We start from the raw sequence: 19217 nt of genomic DNA on the forward strand, positions 1-19217 counted from the left end.
AGGTGATGTATAGGGGAAGAAGGGGTAGATAAGGAGGCAGGTGCACAAGTGACCTTGTTGCATACAAACCAAGGTGACTTGAGATTTGGTCCCTTAGATTTCTACTCTACATAGAGTCCCCGTCCTCAGGGTCCATCTTAAAGTTGATGCCCAAGTCATAAAGCTCTGTGCGAGGTTCAAGTCCTTCAAAAGGTGAATTGCTTTGGCCTGAGTGTTGGGGGCAACTTGAATTCCTTACACACAGTGACAGAAACTAATTCCCCTTCTCCCTCCTATGTAAGGATCGTGGATTAGGTCAAAGTCTTTGGCTGGGATAGACTAGGCTGGCAATTCTCAGTGAGCTGTTTTATCACTGGTAGGTGGCCTGAACACCGAAGGGCTGGCTGTCCCACGTCCAGTGATGTCAACTGCATCAGGAGGGTGCCCCAGGGACCACATCGCTTCCCTTCGTGCATCCATCCTTTCAGTTCATTCTTCATACATCCTCTCACCTCTGAACTTCACCTCTGCCTTGCTAACTCCATCAGACCTCTACACACCTCAAGACTTTGCCAGAACTGAGAAGCCAACATTTCTACATGACTCAATCTCAGCCTGCCCTCATTTTCAAGCAAGCGGCTCCCATGTCAACTGGACCCCTCTCCTGTGCTCCATTCAGCTTAGAACATGTGCTGGAGGTGGACATGTGCATCGGCTCCCTCTGGCTAGAGCCGGCTTACTCTCCTATTGCTGCAAGTGAATAGATGTCTTCACGGAAGGAAGCGGGGGTGATGGATTTGGGTTAAAGCAAGAGTGTCATGAAGTGGGATTTCTTAAAGGAGACTTGGGAAGTCATACAATGTGTTCATGACCCTCCTGGGGGATAACGTGTGTGTGTCTTCCCAGGTGAGCACACCAACTGAGACGGCTGGGTGGTAGTGGGCACTGGGAGTGAAATCTCAAAGTTTCTCTCAAAATTTCTGTGGATCAGTATTATCACGCATTTTATAGGAGGCACCCGAGACTCAAGACAAGACTCAACTCTAAGGGACCTTAATGGATAAACTGAAGCAGATGTAAGCCCAAGGCACTGCCCACTTTATGCTTCCCGAGATGGGATAATCTTGTGAAAAGACTTCGAAATTGAATGTGGCCATGGCCTTGTTTCTTTCATAAGCACAGAACTGGGTGGATTACCTGGCTGAGGTGAATTCTGATTCAGGTAACTAGAAACTGGCCAGAAAGGCAGAGAGAAGGACGTGAAGTAGACTTGAAAATTCTTTTAGTGAAAAGATTTGTGAATCTGAGACATCTTCCTGAAGGACAGTGGATCTGGGAATGGTATTGAACTAAGAAACGTGTTTTTAGTCTGAGATGGATGATGGCAAATGAGTGAAGTGAGAGGAGGTGGGCTAACCTGGGAATTCATAATGTCCAGGGTTTTTTTTTTTTTTTTTCCTAGGTGTTAGGAGAACAGATGAACACTGCAGAAATCTTAGTCAATATCTCATATTTCACTTTGAATGACTGGTTACGTGTGATGTCCTTCGGCACTCTGTGATGGAAGGGGGAAGGATGCTTTATGGCGGTGGGGGTGAGAAGATGCAATGACTGGGATCTGATGAACAAGATATCCCCCAGATCAGGGGGAACTTCTTGGGGGTAAGATCCTGCTCCCTTGGCCGTGGGTCTCACCTGAGAAACTCAGTTCATCTCTCCCATCCCAGGGAAGAATACCTGAAATAAGTCCTTGTTCACATATTTGAGTGTTGGATTTGACTGAAGAAAACATGTTCCATAAATTCAAGGCCCTTCTTATTGGTAATTTCCCACACAATCCCTCTGAAATAGGGGACAGAATATAGATTTTCCTTACTTTATAGTGAGGGAAATAGGCCTGGATTACTGTGAGGTTTTCCTAGTCATGTGGCTGGTGCATAGAAGCTCCTTTCGACCATGCATCTAAACTGTGATCTAAAGTTCACATCTGCCTTTTTTCCTTTTCAAAAGCCCAATTCAGGTATTCCCTGAGTGAATTTTAATGAAGTTGAATGGCACCTCTTTTTTTCTTATTTATCCTTGCAAGTAATCTTCTCCTAATTTCTCAACTCTTCTCATCTTTAATATTTTATTAGGTTATATGACTTACCAAGCATTTTAATTTCAGTTATCTTATTTCTCCTCCATAACTAGCTCTGTGAGGTGGATACTGCAAGTACATTAACAAATGAAGGAATGGGCTGCCTGAGGCTGACAAGCTTTACCAAATCACAAGTTCATACAGGTGGTAATGAACTAGAACCTGGAGAATGAATGAACCTGGAGAACTAGAATCCAGGTCTTCTGAGCTCCCTGCCCCACTCTCTTTCCATGGAGACCACAGCTGCTTCCTTTCCTCTCATCTCTTTACTTCCACCTAATCTTTGCCTCTCCCACACTAGAAACGTGTTTTCACAGCCTATCTCATTTTGCTTTCCCCTTTTTTGTTGGTTTGTACCCCATTATTTCTTCTGAGTTGCAATTCAACTCCTTCCTGGGAGACTTGATCATGACTGTATATCCACAAGATACTGTGATCACCAGCCTACTTCAAATCCTCACCCACTTCCCGTTTCACCACATATCCCTACAAAGGACTCAGATAAATGTGCACTGCTCTGAAAGCTTTACCTGGCATGCTGTTCTTATTAAAGGGCTTAGAAATGTTCTCAAGGGCTATCATCACTCTAGGAACCCCATCTGTTGTGTTGGTGCTGGATATTTCCCATGACTGATCCTTAATACCGTTCACTCATGGCCAGTTAGGCTTGGTCTGGTTTTCCATTTCCCTAACAGCCAATGAACTTCACTGCTCCACTTGGTTGGCCCTATAAGCACCTCGCCCTACTGACTTTTACCAACAGCTCAGCCTTGCCTCACAGCCCCAACTCCTGTGTGGAAATAAGCTTGACGGTCTGTTCCCATATCAGCCTTTATTTTCAGTTCATTTAAAAGCATTATCCTTCAGTGTCACCACTCCTCCAAACACACACCCACCCAGATTTCTGATTCTCTGAGTTTCTGGTTTCTCCTTAGAGGCCAAACTAGAAATGTTAGTAGGAATTTTTCAAAGCAGGAATAGGTTGGAAATATGTTATCGAGCTAAGAATGGTTAACAGAAGAGATAGCTCCTTTTCTCCCCCCCCCCAAATTACTACATCAAAAAAGGAAAATATACCCATCTCAGAATGTGACAAAAATCAGAGAGGAAAGACCATATAACTATACCTTGGCAGGAAGAAGCAAGGAGCTAGATATGTTTCAGAATATATCTTGGTTCCCCTTCCCTTGGGGACCTTGGGCTTCCCTGGTGGCTCAGATGGTGAAGAATCTGTGTACAATGCAGGAGACCGCGGTTCAATCACTGGGTCAGGAAGATCCCCTGGAGAACATAATGGCAACCAACTCCAGTATTCTTGCCTATCTCTATCTCTCTTGTCCTATCTTCCATGGACAGACCATGGGGTTGCAGAGTCAGACATGACTGAGCACCTAACACACCCCTTCCCAAGTTAAGTGGAAATGGAAAAATAAAAAAGCACCGTCTTCTCCCCTCCTTTTGTAAATGAAAAACCCCTCACCCTGTGAATCTTCCTAGTCACTGCAAGTGTATCCACATAGTATAGTACCTGGGGCATCATTATGCCCATCATCCATTCATTCTGCATTTCAGCACCCACTCTGCGTCGAGTACCAAAAGAGACCCTGAGTGTGCCCTGTGCTGTTAGGTTTAAAAAAAGAAAAAAGTCATCACTCAGGCCTTTCCTAATCTCTAAAACTCCACCGTGGTAGATGATTCATGTCTAGCTCCCCCTCCCTCTCCTTGAGTCTGCGGTAGGACCCAGTAGATGAACACTTGAAGCAAGTCTGAGTTGTAGATCAGACTTAACCCCTATCATAGCCCAGCTAAGCCTCAAAGCTGGTGCTATTCTTTTCTTCTCCGTTTGGCAAGAGATGCGGCTGACCGGCAGTGTGTGTGACAGGGAGGCGCTGAAGGACGAGTGCTCGTAGGTTTGTGAAGCAGCCTCACACACCATCAGCAAACTTGTGCAGTCGTGGACCTGATGGAACTTGTCACCACGTTATCAGCCTTGCGTGGCTTTTTCTTGATTTTCCACAGCCAATCTTTCCCCGAATTCCAGAAATGTTGCTCCTGACCACTCAAGATTTCAACAACCTAATGCTTGTTGGTGGTGTTTTTCAGTAAACTCCTTGTTCATGTCAATAAAGTGTCTCTAAACACAGCTTGCTTTGGTTTTGCTTCACTGTGTCTGCTACACACATTCCGGCTTCTACCTGCTTTCCCAGGCTGCATTAATTCTTGAACTCAAAATCACTGGATACAAGCCCAGAGAATGAAAAATACATTGAATAGTCTAGAGTTAAACGCATCATCTCCCCATCTCCCTCCCTTCCTTATCTACCCAAATACACAGGAATTCAAGAGTCTCTGTGTTCTCACCTAAATGACATCACGCATGTTTCCTGCCAGGTGGTGGAGGGGTTCCCAGAAAGGAAGACCTGGTAAAAGGAGGGCCGCCCCCTTACCAGGTTATCTAACATAAAGAAATAAAGTTGTCTGCCAATGTCCATCTTCCTAGAAGGGCCAAGGCCCCCAAAGGGAGAAGTTACACAAGAAATTGTCATTGGTATTCACAGTCTATCATATGCTTCTGTAATAACAATAGTATTGGTTAATAATGAAATCAATATCAAATTATCTTAGTAAAGTACTAGTCACTATACTAAGAAACATAAAAAAAAAAAAAAAGAAACACATATACATATACACCAGTGTATTTTATATTATCTCTAAAATAAACTTAGGCTTGGAGTAATGGTTGGGGCCCAAGAACAAGCCTGATAAAGAGTGATGCTTCAATCTGGACTCAGATCTGATTCCCAGACTTTTCCATTTCACTTCATGAGGCTGCTGCCCTCCCCTTGGAAGGAGGTCTTAGATGTTGAGTGGTTGGCAGTGCACCTGTGTCTGAATGAAGTGGTTCCCCAACCTTTTTGGCACCAGGGATCTGTTTCATTGAAGACAATTTTTCCATGGACCGGGTGGGGATGGTTTCAGGATGACTCAAGTGCATTACATTTATTGTGCACTTTATATCTATTATTATTACATCAGCTCCACCTCAGATCATCAAGCATTAGATCCCAGAGGCTGGTAGCCCCTGTCTCAGCTTGTCTGCAAACAGATGCCTTCCAGGCTTGCGGTGAGACCTGGGAAGACCAAAAATATCTGGGACGACGAGCACTGATGAATCAAGCAATGAACACACACACCATTTATGATTTGTAGTTCAGTATTTTTTTCTTTTAATTCATACTGTACCTCCATGGCTCTAGCTACTTTACATTAAGATTGGACCGGGAAGCCTTGAATGTTTCTAGGTACTAGCAGTAAGTTTTCAGACCTTGCGCACAGCGCCAGGCAAAGTACAGTTACAGATCCAAATGCAGATGGCCAGACAACTCGACTGCAATCAACCTGCATTCCTTCCCTTGTATGGCCCAGTGCAGGTGTCGGGGACTGGCTGCTCCCTCTGCCTCACCCCACTCCACCCCAGGTCGGGATTATCCAGGGGCCGCAGTGGCCTCTGACCCATCCCTCCCCACCTTGGAGTCCAGGTTGAGTCAGGGGGAAAGCACCATGGGTTTGGGAAGATGATATGGTCCATGCAGAGAGTGGTCTGGCCCTAGAGTGCAGGACAGAGCAACGTGGGAGCCACACACTGTTGCTGGCAACGGTGGCTGCTTTTATTCAGCAATCTCGGCGCATGGCACCCCAGCCTAGGGCCTACTCCGCAGACAGAGTCAGCTGTTCCCACCTGGAGCAGAGGCCCCCGTTTTGCTTCTGCAGCGTCTCCTCGTGTTGAAAGAAGCAGGCAGGGCCGAGGGGCAGAGGTGAAAACGTCCTTTATGCCTTCACATGTCGGGTATATTGTCCAGCATCAAACTCCTCCTGGCAGGCAAGGTGCTTCTCGCCAGCAGCCAAGGCTTCAATTTGGGCTCCCAGGCCTGCTGAGGGCCTCAAGTCACAACAGAAAACAATGCCCAAGACCCCTGAGCTTCGCACAGAACATCGGAACTGGGAGCTGGCTGGGCCCGTCACAGCCAAGGCCGGAGCAGGAGTGAGGTAACGAGGTGGGCAGAGAGGTGCAGGGGGAGCTCTCTACACCGTGTGCAAGTTCCTGCTCCACGTCAGGAAAGCAGGGGCGTGAAAAGATGGCCTTCCAAGAAAAATGCTCCTCCCGGACCCAAAATCGCATCTTCTGGAAGAAAACTAGAGGTGGAGGGGAGTGAGGCCAGCCCTGCTGGAAGTTGGGGGATGAGGGCAGAGGATGCGAGTGGTGGATGGGGTGATTGTCCCACTGCCTAGAGACAAAGGTTGGAGGAGGAGAGGATCAGGAAGAGAGGTTCTCAAGCTTCCTAGTGGAGTGGGCAGGTGCAGTCAGGGGATGCCCTGCCACCTGAGGGGAGAGAGGACAGTGCTAGTTCTCCTGGGGCCCCTGGGAGGATGGGCTGGCCTTGGTCGCTCTGCAGAGCTAAAGATGAGGCATAGAGGGCACAGGAAAGATCCTACTGAGACCACACAGTCCAGAAAGATCCTTCCCCTAATCCGGCCTCTAAGATTTCACCCTAGAGATGATGCCTGCAAACTTATGGACATGGTCAAGCTTGTGTCACAGACACAGCAATGAAGAGAATACACTTCTCTCAAAGCATTCCTCTAGGTTTCTTGGTCCTCCGCCTTCCTGGTAATCCTAGGTTCTTAGTGTCTGTGTTCTAAGGCAACTCTTTACTTTAGCCAAAGCTCCATACTTAATCCAAACCCCAATGAGGTTGGAGACAAGAGAGGTGGTCAAATCAGGAATGACTTCTCCCCACCTTTTGCTCTAGCAAAGAGAAGGAAGGATGGACAGATGAAAGGCTTCACGGCCCAGAGATGGAAGACAAGGTTAGTCCAAGATGGTGTCCTTCTTGCCACCCTCCTCCTCTTCCCAGCTTAGAAAAGTTCAAAGGAAGGAACCCTCCGAAACTAAGACTAGGCCGACAGAGGAAGAAACACCCTCCCAGGCTAACACTGAACAACACAGCAAGCTTGATCTCTCTTTCTTCTCTCCCTCTCCCACCCATTCATTGGACCTCCCTAGTCCTCTTAGCCCTTAAAGTTTTACTACCCTGGATTTCCCGGGAACCCAGACACCACCCTACGACTCATCTTAACACCAGAGAAGCTCTTGTCCAGAAGGCCCATCCTCTCTTGGCAGGGCGCCGTCCAAGTTTGAGAAAGCCCAGACTGGCCAGGCTCTGACCCAGTTGCCTCCAAGACCAGGTGAAAGCTAGAGCTGACCTTAGGACAGTCTAGGTCAAGCCCTGAAGCTCAGAGGGTGGGTGTGAGTGTGTGTGTGTGTGTGTGACTTGTCCAATGGTAAGACCAGGACTCAGACCCAGGTCTCCCGACCCTCTCAGACCAGTGCTGTTACTGAGAGCTCTGAACTGCTGATCCTACTATCCTGCAACGTTATCCCTTTGCCCCAGGATGGGGACGGGGCAGGAGAGAGTCACAGACATGGCTGGCCTCGCCAACACCAGTCTTGTCAATTCCCCCACAGTCAGTGGGAGTGGACTGCAAACCTTACTATTCTCACCTGCCTAGAAACTGCAAAACCTTTTGCAGAAAGTGCAAACTCTCAAATGTCTAACCACATGATGCAGAAAAACTCCTCTAAGACTGAGTTCTTATGTAGAAGAGGAAAAAAAAAAAAAAAAAAAATAGCCCTGGCGGGGAGAAATAACATAAGAAATGGCAGTTTTAATGCTCCCTTACATGGCAGGCTGCCAGCCATGAGTTACCATATCATTTATGCGTTTCACTCCCAGACTGATCTGCAAGGGTGAGGTCCCTTCTCTTTGATAGGTTACTGAGTAAAAGCGAACAGCTTTTGTCTGGGAGGAGCAGAGGTGTTGGTTTTCTCCTGGTTTGAGAAAATGCCCATAAATGATCCAAGATTCTTAGAAATGAGGCAAGTCAAGAGATGCTTCCCATGGGTACACACTGTCTCCTGTGCAAATCCCCAGAAATTCAGAGGGTTCCATGCACAGTTCCCTGTCACTGCTTCTGCCCGAGAGGGGCCTGTGAGCTGAAGCCAAAGTAAAACAATCCTGCAGAGTCAGGCCTACCTCCACCACTTTATTGCCAGCAAATAGCCCTTTTAAAGTCACCCTGAAGATCCCAACACATTACTTTTAATAACTGAATAATTTAAATAAATAAATATGCATGGAATAAATTAGAGAATTTACCATTTGTCCTTTCAAAAGTTTCTGAGAATACTTTTGACTTCTAGCTACTCCAGCAAGAAAGTTCCTAGCAACCTGCACTCTTCCTTCTCCTTTGGCTTGGGTCCCATAAGTCTTGATGCTCATCAGGGTCTCCCATTCAAAGTCCTGGTCAGGGCTGATCTTGACCTGCTGGCCTGTGGGCACATGCACCCTTCACAAGGATTCCATGTAACTCCATTTCCTCATATCTCCTTTTCTAAATGAGGGCTATCAGTTCTAGATGACCCTCATGGAACCTTCTCATCCTACCTGGCTGTGGCATCTTTTGGTCTTCTCTTCCTACCCTTAGGGCAATAACAAGAACCTCTTTTTCAGACAGAATGAAAAGTTAAAAACTCTTTTTAATTGCCAAACTAGGATGCTCAGGCCAATCCAAGAGAATATAATATAGTTCTTTTGGCTAGGTGAGTGATCAACTCTCCCTTCCCTCTGCCTGTTCCATTAAAGAGGTCCGCTAGAACAAGAAATCTGGAAGAGCTCTCCTTGCCAAATTGGTATAATCCTTTCCTGATCAAGAATCTCTACAAGCTCTGCCAGGGCTGGCAGGATTCCTTGGGTCATCACAGGAAGAAACAGTGGTTAGTGTGAAGGAGGCTAAGCATGTGCAGCAGGGCCCCATGAGGTCAGATGAATCATGGGTTCTGTAAGCCAGCCCCCCAAGGCCCTCGACGACTCACTTTCCTAACCCATGGCCTTCTTCCTACTCCTTAGGGATCTCACACCTCTCTGAGGCCAGAGGCCAGCAAAGGTTTTGCTCCTCCTGCTAAAACTTCCACTCCTAGCTCTGAGAAACAGGCTCTGGAATGGCCCACAGTGGGGCAGACTCAGTTGGCTTTTTCCTGCCCAAATCCATGTACCAAGGCCAGGTTCATTCCCTCCAAGGCTTAGGTCTTCTTTCATGGGCAAAGTATCTCAGATAGTCGTCTCCCTCGACTAAGTTGGTTCCTCACTGAGAGGAAATGATGCTGGCAGCCAGAAAGTGTGTGGATGTTGGTGCTCACTACTCAGAGGAGCTCTGTGGTTAGACCCTCCAATCCGTCTGTGGCTAATACATTCACCCTCTCAAACCCTGGAGGTCCTAGAACACCCTGATTCACCCTAGAAATCAAATGACAGCTCAAAGGGAAGGGTTAGAGCCACAGACCTGACTTGCTTACAATCACTAAAAGAGAAGTTTAACAAGATCAAAAACGCTCCACCCTGACTAATAAACAATGTGCTCTTAGGGCACAGAGGAAAAATAGGGCTTTAGGCACTAAAAAGTGACACTTCACCCAGATCCAGCCTGGGAAAAGACCAGAGAGAAGGGGGTGGGATGGGAAAGGAAGAAACCCCCACCCTTATTGGGTCCACAACCCACGCAGGTTAGAGGAAGGGGCAGGGGTAATGGAGGAGGATGCCCTTCGTCAGAACACCAGCCCTTAGAAGCCTGCAGCCACAAAGCCCAAACCCTCCAGAGATGCCTGCCCAGCCAGCCTGTGGGACCCCTCCACCGGACTCGTGCGCAATCCACGCACATGGGGCGGCCTAGTACGGTGGAGCTTAGATTGGGCTCCTGCCCTGGACGCTTCCTCATGCCCAAGAGAACACCTTGGAGGAAGCGTGGGGTAGGGAAGAAAAGATTCTCTTCTATTTTGGAAACAAACCAAAAGGGGATTCAGGAATGAAGCACCTTAAGCAATGCCCCCCTTGAGACCTCTTCTCGCGACCACAGGGTCTTCACAGGCATAACTTTGGCTCGACATCTCCCTTCTCAGAGTCGAGAGTGGTCAGCAAGGGAAAGGGTGGGGACGACAGGATGGGGAGCAGGAAGGTCGGGGGAGGTCGGTGCTGAGAGGCGGTCCCTGCCCTCCTCGGCGCTCCGCCGGCCAGCGCAGGGGGTGGCCCTGCTCCTTTTCCCTGGTACATAGGCATTAGCTCTTTTTAAAATCTGTATATAATATATATATTTATATCTGTATATATATATATATTTATATATACATTTATATGGTCTCTGTACACGTATTGCACAGGCCTCCTGCAGCCACCCCAGCTCCTGCCTTGTCAGTGATACCGGTTCCTCTTCTCCTCGCTTTCTGACATGTAGTCTCGGGACCTGATGCCATTCTGAAGATTGATGAGTGAGTCCTTCATCTGTAAGACAAGGAAGTGCACCCCAGACCGGGTTTGTGCCCTCAACTGGGCTTCTCTAGCCAGCAGCACCCACCGCGCCTGAGCATGGGAGGTCCCCTGCCACACCAGGGAGCTGAAGGGGGTAGGCTCCTAAAACAGGGTGGTTCTCCAGGGACACAGTCTCAGGGCAAAGGGGGACAGCTGATCTATTAATAGCACCAGGCACCCCCCAGGGTAAGGGTTGCTGTGTCATTGAGATCCCCCGCCCCCCATGGTCCTCGTTGCTCTGAGTTAAGAATTCTCTCAAAGTTTCCATTGCTATTGGGACCTGCATACAAGGCCACAGGCTTGCTCTTCTCCTCACTCAGCTTGGCTTCCCGCTGATCCCTGGAACAGTTGCCACACTGTCCACCCCAGTTTAGACATTTCTTTCTTGCCCATCAATCTTATGCATCTACTATTTTTTTAATAAAGTTTTTTTTTTTTTTTTTAATATGGACCACTTTTAAAGTCTTTATTGAATTTGCTACAATATTGCTTCTGGGGACTTCCCTGGTTGTCCAGTAGCTAAGACTTTGCACTCCCCATGCAGGGAGCCTGGGTTCAATCCCTTGTCAGGGAACTAGATCCCGCATGCCCCAACTAAGACCCAGCACAGCCAAATAATTAAACAAATAAAAGTAAATATTAAAAAAAATACATTGCTTCTGTTTTTTCTTCTTGGTTTCTGTGCCATGAGACATGCGGGATCTTACCTCCCTGACTGGAGATCGAACCCTGTACCCTCTGCACTGAAAGGAAGAGTCTTAACCATTGGGCCACCAGCGAGGCCCTTCACCCATCTACTGTGAAGGCCCAGAACAAACCCAAACTCTCTCTGGCTCACAGCCATCTCTCTCTCTCCTGGCCTTTCACGTACCGCTCCCTAGGGTTCTACACTGCAGCCATCTTTAATGCCTTTGTTTCAGGCGTGTTGAGACTACACTGTCCTATCCTTCTTTTATTCACCATGGGTGCTAAGCAGGGAGCTGAGGAGGCTCCTAGCTGCACCCATAAATCCCAACTGAATTTCTTAATCTCCTGTAAGAAACACACGCATCCCACATCATGGGATGGAGTCTACATGGGGCAATTCCAGCTAGAGGACCCTAAAATGAGGTCCACCACAATACAACATGCTTCAGCCCTGGCTCTGGACAAGTTGCTTTATTACATCCCAGGACAGAGAACATTTCACGGGTAAATAGTTAAGGATTTTGAGAACCTCTGATTTCTCTGCTTAATCCACCACTTTCTTCTCTTTAGTTCTCCTGTATCCTCTGCTCAGTAGGGATGAGGGGCTCCTTAATATTCCTTTAAAGGGAATGGAATGTTGGGAATTCCCTGCGGTCCAGTGGTTAGGATTTGGTGCTATCACTGCCAGGACCTGAGTTCAGTCCCTGGCTGGGGAACTAAGATCCTGCAAGCCACAAAGAGTGGCTAAAAAAAAGGAAAAAAAAAAAAGAGGGGAACAGAACAAGTCACTGATTTTTTTTTTTTTTTAAGATTTTTTGATGTGGACCATTTTTAAAGTTTTTATTGAGTTTGTTACAATATTGCTTCTGTTCTGTCTTGGATTTTTGCCCGCAAGGCATATGGGATCTTAGTTCCTTGACCAGGAATGAAACCCATAGCCTCTGCATTTGAAGGTGAAGCCTTAACCACTGAACCTCCAGGGAAGTTCCAAAACATCAACCTCAATGGTTGCAGAGTCGAGTCTGCACACATACTAAGTCGCTCAGTCATGTCCGACTCTGCAACCCCATGGATGGCAGCCCTCCAACCTCCTCTGTTCATGGGATTCTCCAGGCAAGAATAGTGGAGTGGGCTGCCATTTCCTCCTCCAGGGGATCTTCCCGACCCAGGGACTGAACCTGCATCTCTTATGTCTCCTGCACTGGAAGGTGGGTTCTTTACCACTAGCGCCACCAGGGAAGCCCATAGAGTCGAGTCTACCAGGCTACAGATCTGGTAGACTCCCCAAGCTCCTCCTGAAGGAGTCCTGCCCTGAATAGGATTCCACAGTTGGAAGAGGATCAGGTCATCCAGTAACTGCCCCCACCCCTTTAACTCTTAAGTCCCTCACCCCATGCATCACCTCATCACCCTGGGAGCAACTTTCAGAGACGGAACCGCAGTCCTTTGAAGCAGCCCATTCCACTTCTGGACTGCTCTAACCATAAGGAGTCTGATTCTAGTTGATGACTCAAAAATTTGATACCCTGTAACTTCTGGCCCTAGTTCAGTCCCCTGGAGGCTCACAAGCAGTTTAACCCTTCTAGCTGTTAGACCCCAACATCTGAAGACTGTTCTCTTCTGCTCACCCACTCAGTCTTCCCTGCTCCTGAGCACATCTTTAATTCTATCAATCTTCCTGATGCGCCAGAGTTCCAGACTCCTTGCTATGCTGTCTACCCTCTTTTGATTAAAAAAATGCCCTCCTTAAACGTGGCTCCAGTGCTCTGATACGTGATACTTAAAACCCACTGGGGTTTCCCAGGTGATGCAGTGGTAAAGAATCTGCCTGCCAATGCAGGAGATGCAGAAGACTCGGGTTCAGTCCCCAGATTGGGAAGATCTTCTGGAGAATGAAGTGGCAACCCACTCCAGCATTCTTGCCTGGAAAATTCCATGGACAGAGAAGCGTGGTGGGCTACAGACCATGGGGTCACAAAGAGTCAGACACAACTGACCCCAAGCTAAACCGATTAAACTGGATCCTGGTAGTTGAATTAAAATTCTCTCTCCTTAATTGAGAACTAAGAGACCAAACCATGAAGGAGAAAGAAAATTTAATATTAATGAGTGTCTATGTGGCATCAGAGCAAATATGACAGCAATTTCATGAAGCAACGATTACAATTTCCATTTTATAGATGAAGAAATGGAAGGTCACTGTTACTAAATCCTTTGCTTAAGGTCAAAAAACTAGTTAGTGGCAAGGGTAGGATTCCACCTGTGTCTGATAAAATGAAGTTAAAGATTTCGCCCCAGGAGGACTTTCTTAAATAGATGCATCTAGTTTTCAGACAGCAGGAGGCTCTCAGGACAACCTCTGAGGAAAAGCCACGTCCTGAATGCTGTGTGTTGTGTCTGTTTTGAGGGCAGAAAGTGGTGAAGGATGGATGGAATACATCCAGAGGACTAGAAAGACACGCCCTCTGGGAAGGTAAATCTCTGTAAAAAGGGAGCTATCTCTTTAAATGCCTGTCAGATGGCTATGGCTTAGCAAGAAAAAAAAAAACAGCTCTCCTTCCATCTAACCTATAGTTTTTTCCTCTTGCAAATCCACTGTGTTATTTCACTGATGTAACTTTGGGGAACCCGGGTGTTTCCAACGTGCGCTCAAGGATGGCTCTAAAACGAGAACCATGGCTGGCCTGGAGAAGAATGGATGGAGGAGAAGGTCTGGGGGATGGAGACAGTGCTCCCCTCAGAGTGCAGAGAAGATGGTCCACGTCTAGCAGACCGGGGCAAGGAGGGCAGGTAGGGGCGTCTCACCTGGTCAAGAAGCATCACCGAGGATTTGATGATCTCCCTCCATTTCTGGAGCTCCGTATCATGGTACTTTTGCTGGGACTCTAAGAGCTGGGCCCACTCTGTCTGGGACTGGGGTAACCTGTGGGGTAGAAGGGGTACCCCACCAGCTGGAGTTATGTCCTGTGAGCCCAGACCCCACATCAGAGCACTCTGTCCTGCACAGGGTGTCCTGTGCCCCAAATCAGAAACAGACTAAACGACAGGGACAACTGCCAGAGCTCAGCCATGGACTCATTCCCAAGGGTTACCCAACCCCCAGCAAGGGACTGAGAGGCAGGAGCTGAGACACGGAGGGGAGCAAGGGAAGAGGCTGGGGTTACCTTTCTTGGAGCCGGAGGCCCTGCCAGGCGGTGAGGGTCTGGGTGGTGTACTCCAGCATCCAGAGTTTGTAGAAGAGCATCATGTTGAGGATGACCAGCAGCACCAGACTGGAGGAGATTGGGGCGGGGGGGGTGGAAACAGCAGCCATGAGATAGAGTCCAGGAGGGTCCCCTCCCTCTCAGAGGCAGGGATGCACCCCACCCCAGAGGCCACTGTCCTTGACCACTGGGTCACCTGAAGCATCGCAATGAGTGAGTAAGTGAGCTGGGGGAGGTGCGGGGAGGAATGCAGCAGGGGCAGAGAGAGAGAGAGAGACACGCACTCTCGCCTGGAGGGGCCGGGGCACAGCAGGAGGACATGGAGGGGTGTGTGGGGTGAAGGCCTCAGAAGGAGAACACATGATCACCCAGAAGTGGGTGCTGGGGGAAGAGAGGAGGATGGAGAGGAAAAGAGATGGTGAAAGAAGCGATCAGAGAGTCAGTACCTGAAACAGATCCTAATGGGAGCAAGGAAGAAAAGTGGCGAGGAGGCAGAGGTTAGAAATAGACTCGTGTGGGGAAGGGGAGGCTGTGATTAATTTGAGCCAGAGAGACAGTGAGAAAGAAACACCAGGAGCAGAGGAAACAGCAGATGAGGACAGCGAGTGAGGAAGGGATGGGGGCGGCTCTAAGTGGACCCTTGGTATCTCAAGGGAGATCAATTGAGACAAGTTTCCTCCTACCAACCCAAACCCCGGGAGGAATTTCAGGGGGGTTCCCAGCTCTGACCCCCAACACCTCCCAGGTGTTAGCATAGCTGCCCAAGAGCTCCCAGCTCCTCTGCATCTGCCAGAGGCCCGCCAGGGGCATGGGGACCAGCCGAGGCTTCCCAGGGATAGGCCGGAGCTCTGAGGAGACAGGGAGCTAGGAGGATAACCAGGGGTCGGACCCAGTGGGAAATGGAGAGTCACAGAGGGCCTGAGAATTCTCTCTAGGCCTCAGCGGCCTCAAGGTTCACAGGATAGAGAGATGAAGACTCTGGGACAGACAGGACGTAGACACGCAGAACTGGGCACAAAGCCTGGCTCCCGGCTTTGAGGCCTCTTAACTTCCTATCAAGTTTCCCAATAATACCCACTCTACTGGGGTGACTCTGAGCACAGAGGGGGTGTACGTGAAGCCCCCCATGGAAGGGATGTATGTGAAACTCCTCATAAGGGGTGTGGTTACTTTCATTAAAGGAGGAGGTCCAGACACACAGGAAAAGGAATGACAAAAATGGGAAGATGAATAGATGGAAAAAAGACCAACAAAGAAAAGAAAATCTATGCCACGTCTCCGACCTTTCAAAATGTGTGGTACAGGCGGCATGTGTTTCTGTGTTTCTCACCCCGGCTCCCAGCACTCTGGAAGGCTGTCTTCCTTAAACGGGCGGCTACAAATCCCTGGGGCTACTCAGCTGTGTTCTTGGGGCTCTCTGAGCTCTCCAACAAGGACTTCTAAGTGATGGACCGCATCTCAATGATACCACCTTTAATTGCACCAGACACCTGGATCTTCTGAAAGGCACCTCTTCAAGGTGTCCTACAACCACTTCAGCACCTGCATTTGGGATTGCGCTTACAGTCTGGTCTGTGTTCAGCGGAGCCCAAGGGACACCCCTCGACGTGGCTCAAGTGAAGGCCTGAGGGTGGTCTAAACAGAGAAAAGATGCGAGGGCTAGATGACCATAGGGCAGGCTTACGGTGGCGTGGGCCACTCAGACAGACACCCTGCACTGTTTTCAAAGGTTCCACTTGCATGCTGGGGGCAGACCCACTGCCTGGACGCTCTAGGGTTGAAAGATGAGGTCTGAATATCCTAAACTATCAGCGCTCCAACGTGACTTAATACACTATACAATTTACTCAGGCCACCTGATCTTCTCTACTTACAACAAAACACAGAAGGAGCTGCAAGAGAGCTAACCCAAGGTTAGAGTTTTCTGTTAAGCAAACCCAACATCAGAGATTCAGTTTTAATAGTGGTAGGAACGACATTAAAATGCTGCTGCTGAATGTGGATTTTTACTGGTCTTACAGTTGTCTTTGTATTTACTTTTGTAAAAGTATGTGGGCTGCTTATGCCATAGTCACAGTCAGAAAACTTGCATCTATTTTTATGTTATGTATTTAGGTACGGTGAACAAGAGAGCCCCGCTCCTGACACTCACAGGTCCCCCCTTGCAACCTGATCCCCAGATCTGTCCTCAGCCCTTTTCCCCTCTCACGCCCCATACTCTCCGCCATGATGGTCTGGTGCACACCATGGCTTTGATGCTACTGACAAATGAATCAGCAACTGCAGCCTAAACTCCCCCTCTAAGCTCCAGGTCCACACTGACAACTATCTTATCTGTCACGTCCATTTGGACAACCTCAGAAACACGGGACTGACAGCACCTTCCGCAACATCTTTTCACTAAGTTCCAGGTTTCTGTCCACGACACAACCCTCACGGGCATGTGGACCCGAAAGTCCTCATGCTTCGCTACATAACCAGGTGGCACAAGCCTTAACCTCTGGGCCCTCTCAGCCCCCGGGCCCTCATCTCAGCCCGACCAGCCCCTCCCGCTGAGATCACTGCCATCTATTCCACTGGCCTCCCCGCCTCCCATCTGTTCTTGTCTATTCTATACACAACGCTGCCATCAGGGTGATTTTTTTGAAAGTGCAAATCCAGCCCTGTCAGTCCAGGGCTTCTTTCCCAGTTTCCTGGCGGGTAGAGCTGTGTGCCTGCTTCCGTGCTCCTGAAAACGCCTCGGTGAAGGCATGGAGGCTGGGGTGTGGGGTGGGCGTCAAAGAGCAGGACAGGGCTGCAGACGGCCTAGTACCCGGCGCACACCTGAGAGGCCAGCATCTGGGCAGCTCCCGAGTCCCCAGCTCCCTCTGCTGTGCCCCCACATCCCCCAGCACAGCCCCAGGCAGGAAGGGCCAGGCTGCCGGGCAGTGGCCCAACCACGCAGAGGAGCGGTCAGCACGCAGCAGCCCGAGCTGCTCCTGCCCAGGGCGGACGAGAGTCCTCAGAGCAGGCTCTGGGCTGACACTTCAGAGCGCTGTGTCCCTCCACTTTGTGAGTTACTCAGTCATGTCCGACTCCTTGCGACCCCATGGACTGTAACCGCCAGGCTCCTCTGTCCATGGGATCTCCCAGGAGTGGGTTGCCATTCCCTTCTCCAGGGGATCTTCCCTAGCCAGGGATCAAACCCAGGTCTCCTGCACTGCAGGCAGATTCTTTACTGTCTGAGCCACCAAGGAAGCCCTCCCACCTTACATCCTCATTTCTCTCAACAAACTTCCTGTGCAAGTTACTGAGTCCACAGTTTTATAGCTTATGGCAATGATTATACATTGCTTACAATAAAATAAGCACGCACTTCTCCTGGACTCTATTCATCGATTGTGTCTGGCCACCCAGTCAAAGGGTGGGTCCGTTAAGTGCACACTCTCAACGCCTAGCACAGAGCAGACACTCAGAACACCTATCACAAACAAAAGAATGGGCTCCTAAAATGTCTGTAGCCTCTCTGTATTAGTATTTATCCAGCACTGCAGTAAGCATCAATTCCTGCCCGTCTGACCCACTTGAAATTGAGTTCCTGTCATGGATGCTGTAAGCAGCGTTTTCTTCCGAGTCCTGAAGGCCTAGCACACAGTAAGCACTGAATAAAACAGAAAAAAGCAGCAAAGAGGCAAGAAGTGACAGACAGAGCAACCGATCTGGAGAGAGACCAGAGGCGAAGGCAAAAACCAGGGCAGCAGCGAGGGTGTTTGGACGCCTGACGAAGACAGATGGGGAGGAGGCGGCAGGCGAGAAAGGAAGGGGCGGGGGCAGGACTGGGGGAGAGCTGGAGTCCTTACACACAGCTGATAACCAGCAGCAGCTTGGACACGCTCTGCAGGTGGAAACCGTTGGGGCTGTCCTCGGGGATGTGCCGCGTCTGCGTGGAACCTGTGGGAAGAAGGAAGAGGCCGTCATCACGTGGCCCGTGAGGCCGCCACCAGCTGACACGAGGCCGGTCCTGCACAGAGCTATCCATGATGCTGCTGTCTCGGAAACCACGTGCTTCGTGGATAGCCCTCAGCCCTCTGAAACTAGAAGGGAAGTGACTGAACGGCTGAGAAAACCACCCGACTCCTGTAGCTGGGACCTGCAGATGCAGGACAAAGAGACCTGCAGCCGTGGAAGGCAAGCAGCACTGGGCTGGGCCAGAGGCAGCTTTCAGCGCTGACTTTATCCCTAACCGGCCACGTGATGCTGAGAAAGTCACGTGAATGCTGAGGGTCAGTTTATTCAAATGAGAAGTTAGTCAGAAGTCCTGTATGTAAAACACACGAATAAGATGGGAGTGTTCCAACTGAAGCCGGTCGAGGGACCCGGAAGGCTGACACCCTCCTCCTTCCCCTGCCTCTTCTCCTGCCCCAACCAGCTCTGATCAACACCCCAGTATCCGGGGAGGGGGGAGCAGAGCATAGTCTGAAAAACCCCCGCTGCAGGCTTCCATGACTGAGCAAAGACAGGAGGGTGTGAACAGCTCCATGGGAGGAGGGAGACACTTTGGGAGGAGGGAGACACCTTGGGAGGAGGGGGCCACCTTGGACCCCCAGGCCTTTGTGTTACGAAGTAACACTGGGGTCTGAGCTTCAGCTTCTCCCGGAGCCTTTCCTGAGAACTTGGAAGCTTCAGGCTCAAGCTCATTCAGGGAGCCATGGAGGCAAAAACTCAAAGACACTTCTTGTTCAGCAGAGCATGTACAGGGGTACAGGGGGGGCTGGGGAGCTTAAGGGCAAAAGGAAATAGCAGAGCAGG

At 49.4% G+C, this 19217-nt stretch overlaps 1 protein-coding gene across 8 annotated transcripts in view; it reads right to left on the minus strand.

Moving 5' to 3' along the window:
- Positions 1 to 5331: 5331 nt before the first annotated feature.
- GRAMD1B (GRAM domain containing 1B) overlaps positions 5332 to 19217 on the minus strand; it is a 196912-nt gene continuing 183026 nt past the window's right edge. For 7 of the 8 annotated variants that reach the window (XM_065944324.1, XM_065944321.1, XM_065944320.1 and 4 more), the window contains 4 exons: positions 18269 to 18359; positions 14391 to 14498; positions 14032 to 14149; positions 10297 to 10512 (listed from right to left, as the gene is read on the minus strand). In XM_065944324.1, coding sequence (XP_065800396.1) covers positions 10423 to 10512; positions 14032 to 14149; positions 14391 to 14498; positions 18269 to 18359 — 407 coding nt within the window. In that variant the 3' untranslated portion in view covers positions 10297 to 10422. Of the gene's footprint in view, positions 6406 to 10296; positions 10513 to 14031; positions 14150 to 14390; positions 14499 to 18268; positions 18360 to 19217 lie in introns of those variants that run through there. The other variant, XR_010664392.1, reaches the window with a different exon arrangement.

Source organism: Muntiacus reevesi, chromosome 9 (assembly GCF_963930625.1).
Source record: "Muntiacus reevesi chromosome 9, mMunRee1.1, whole genome shotgun sequence".
Taxonomy (NCBI): Eukaryota; Metazoa; Chordata; class Mammalia; order Artiodactyla; family Cervidae; genus Muntiacus; species Muntiacus reevesi.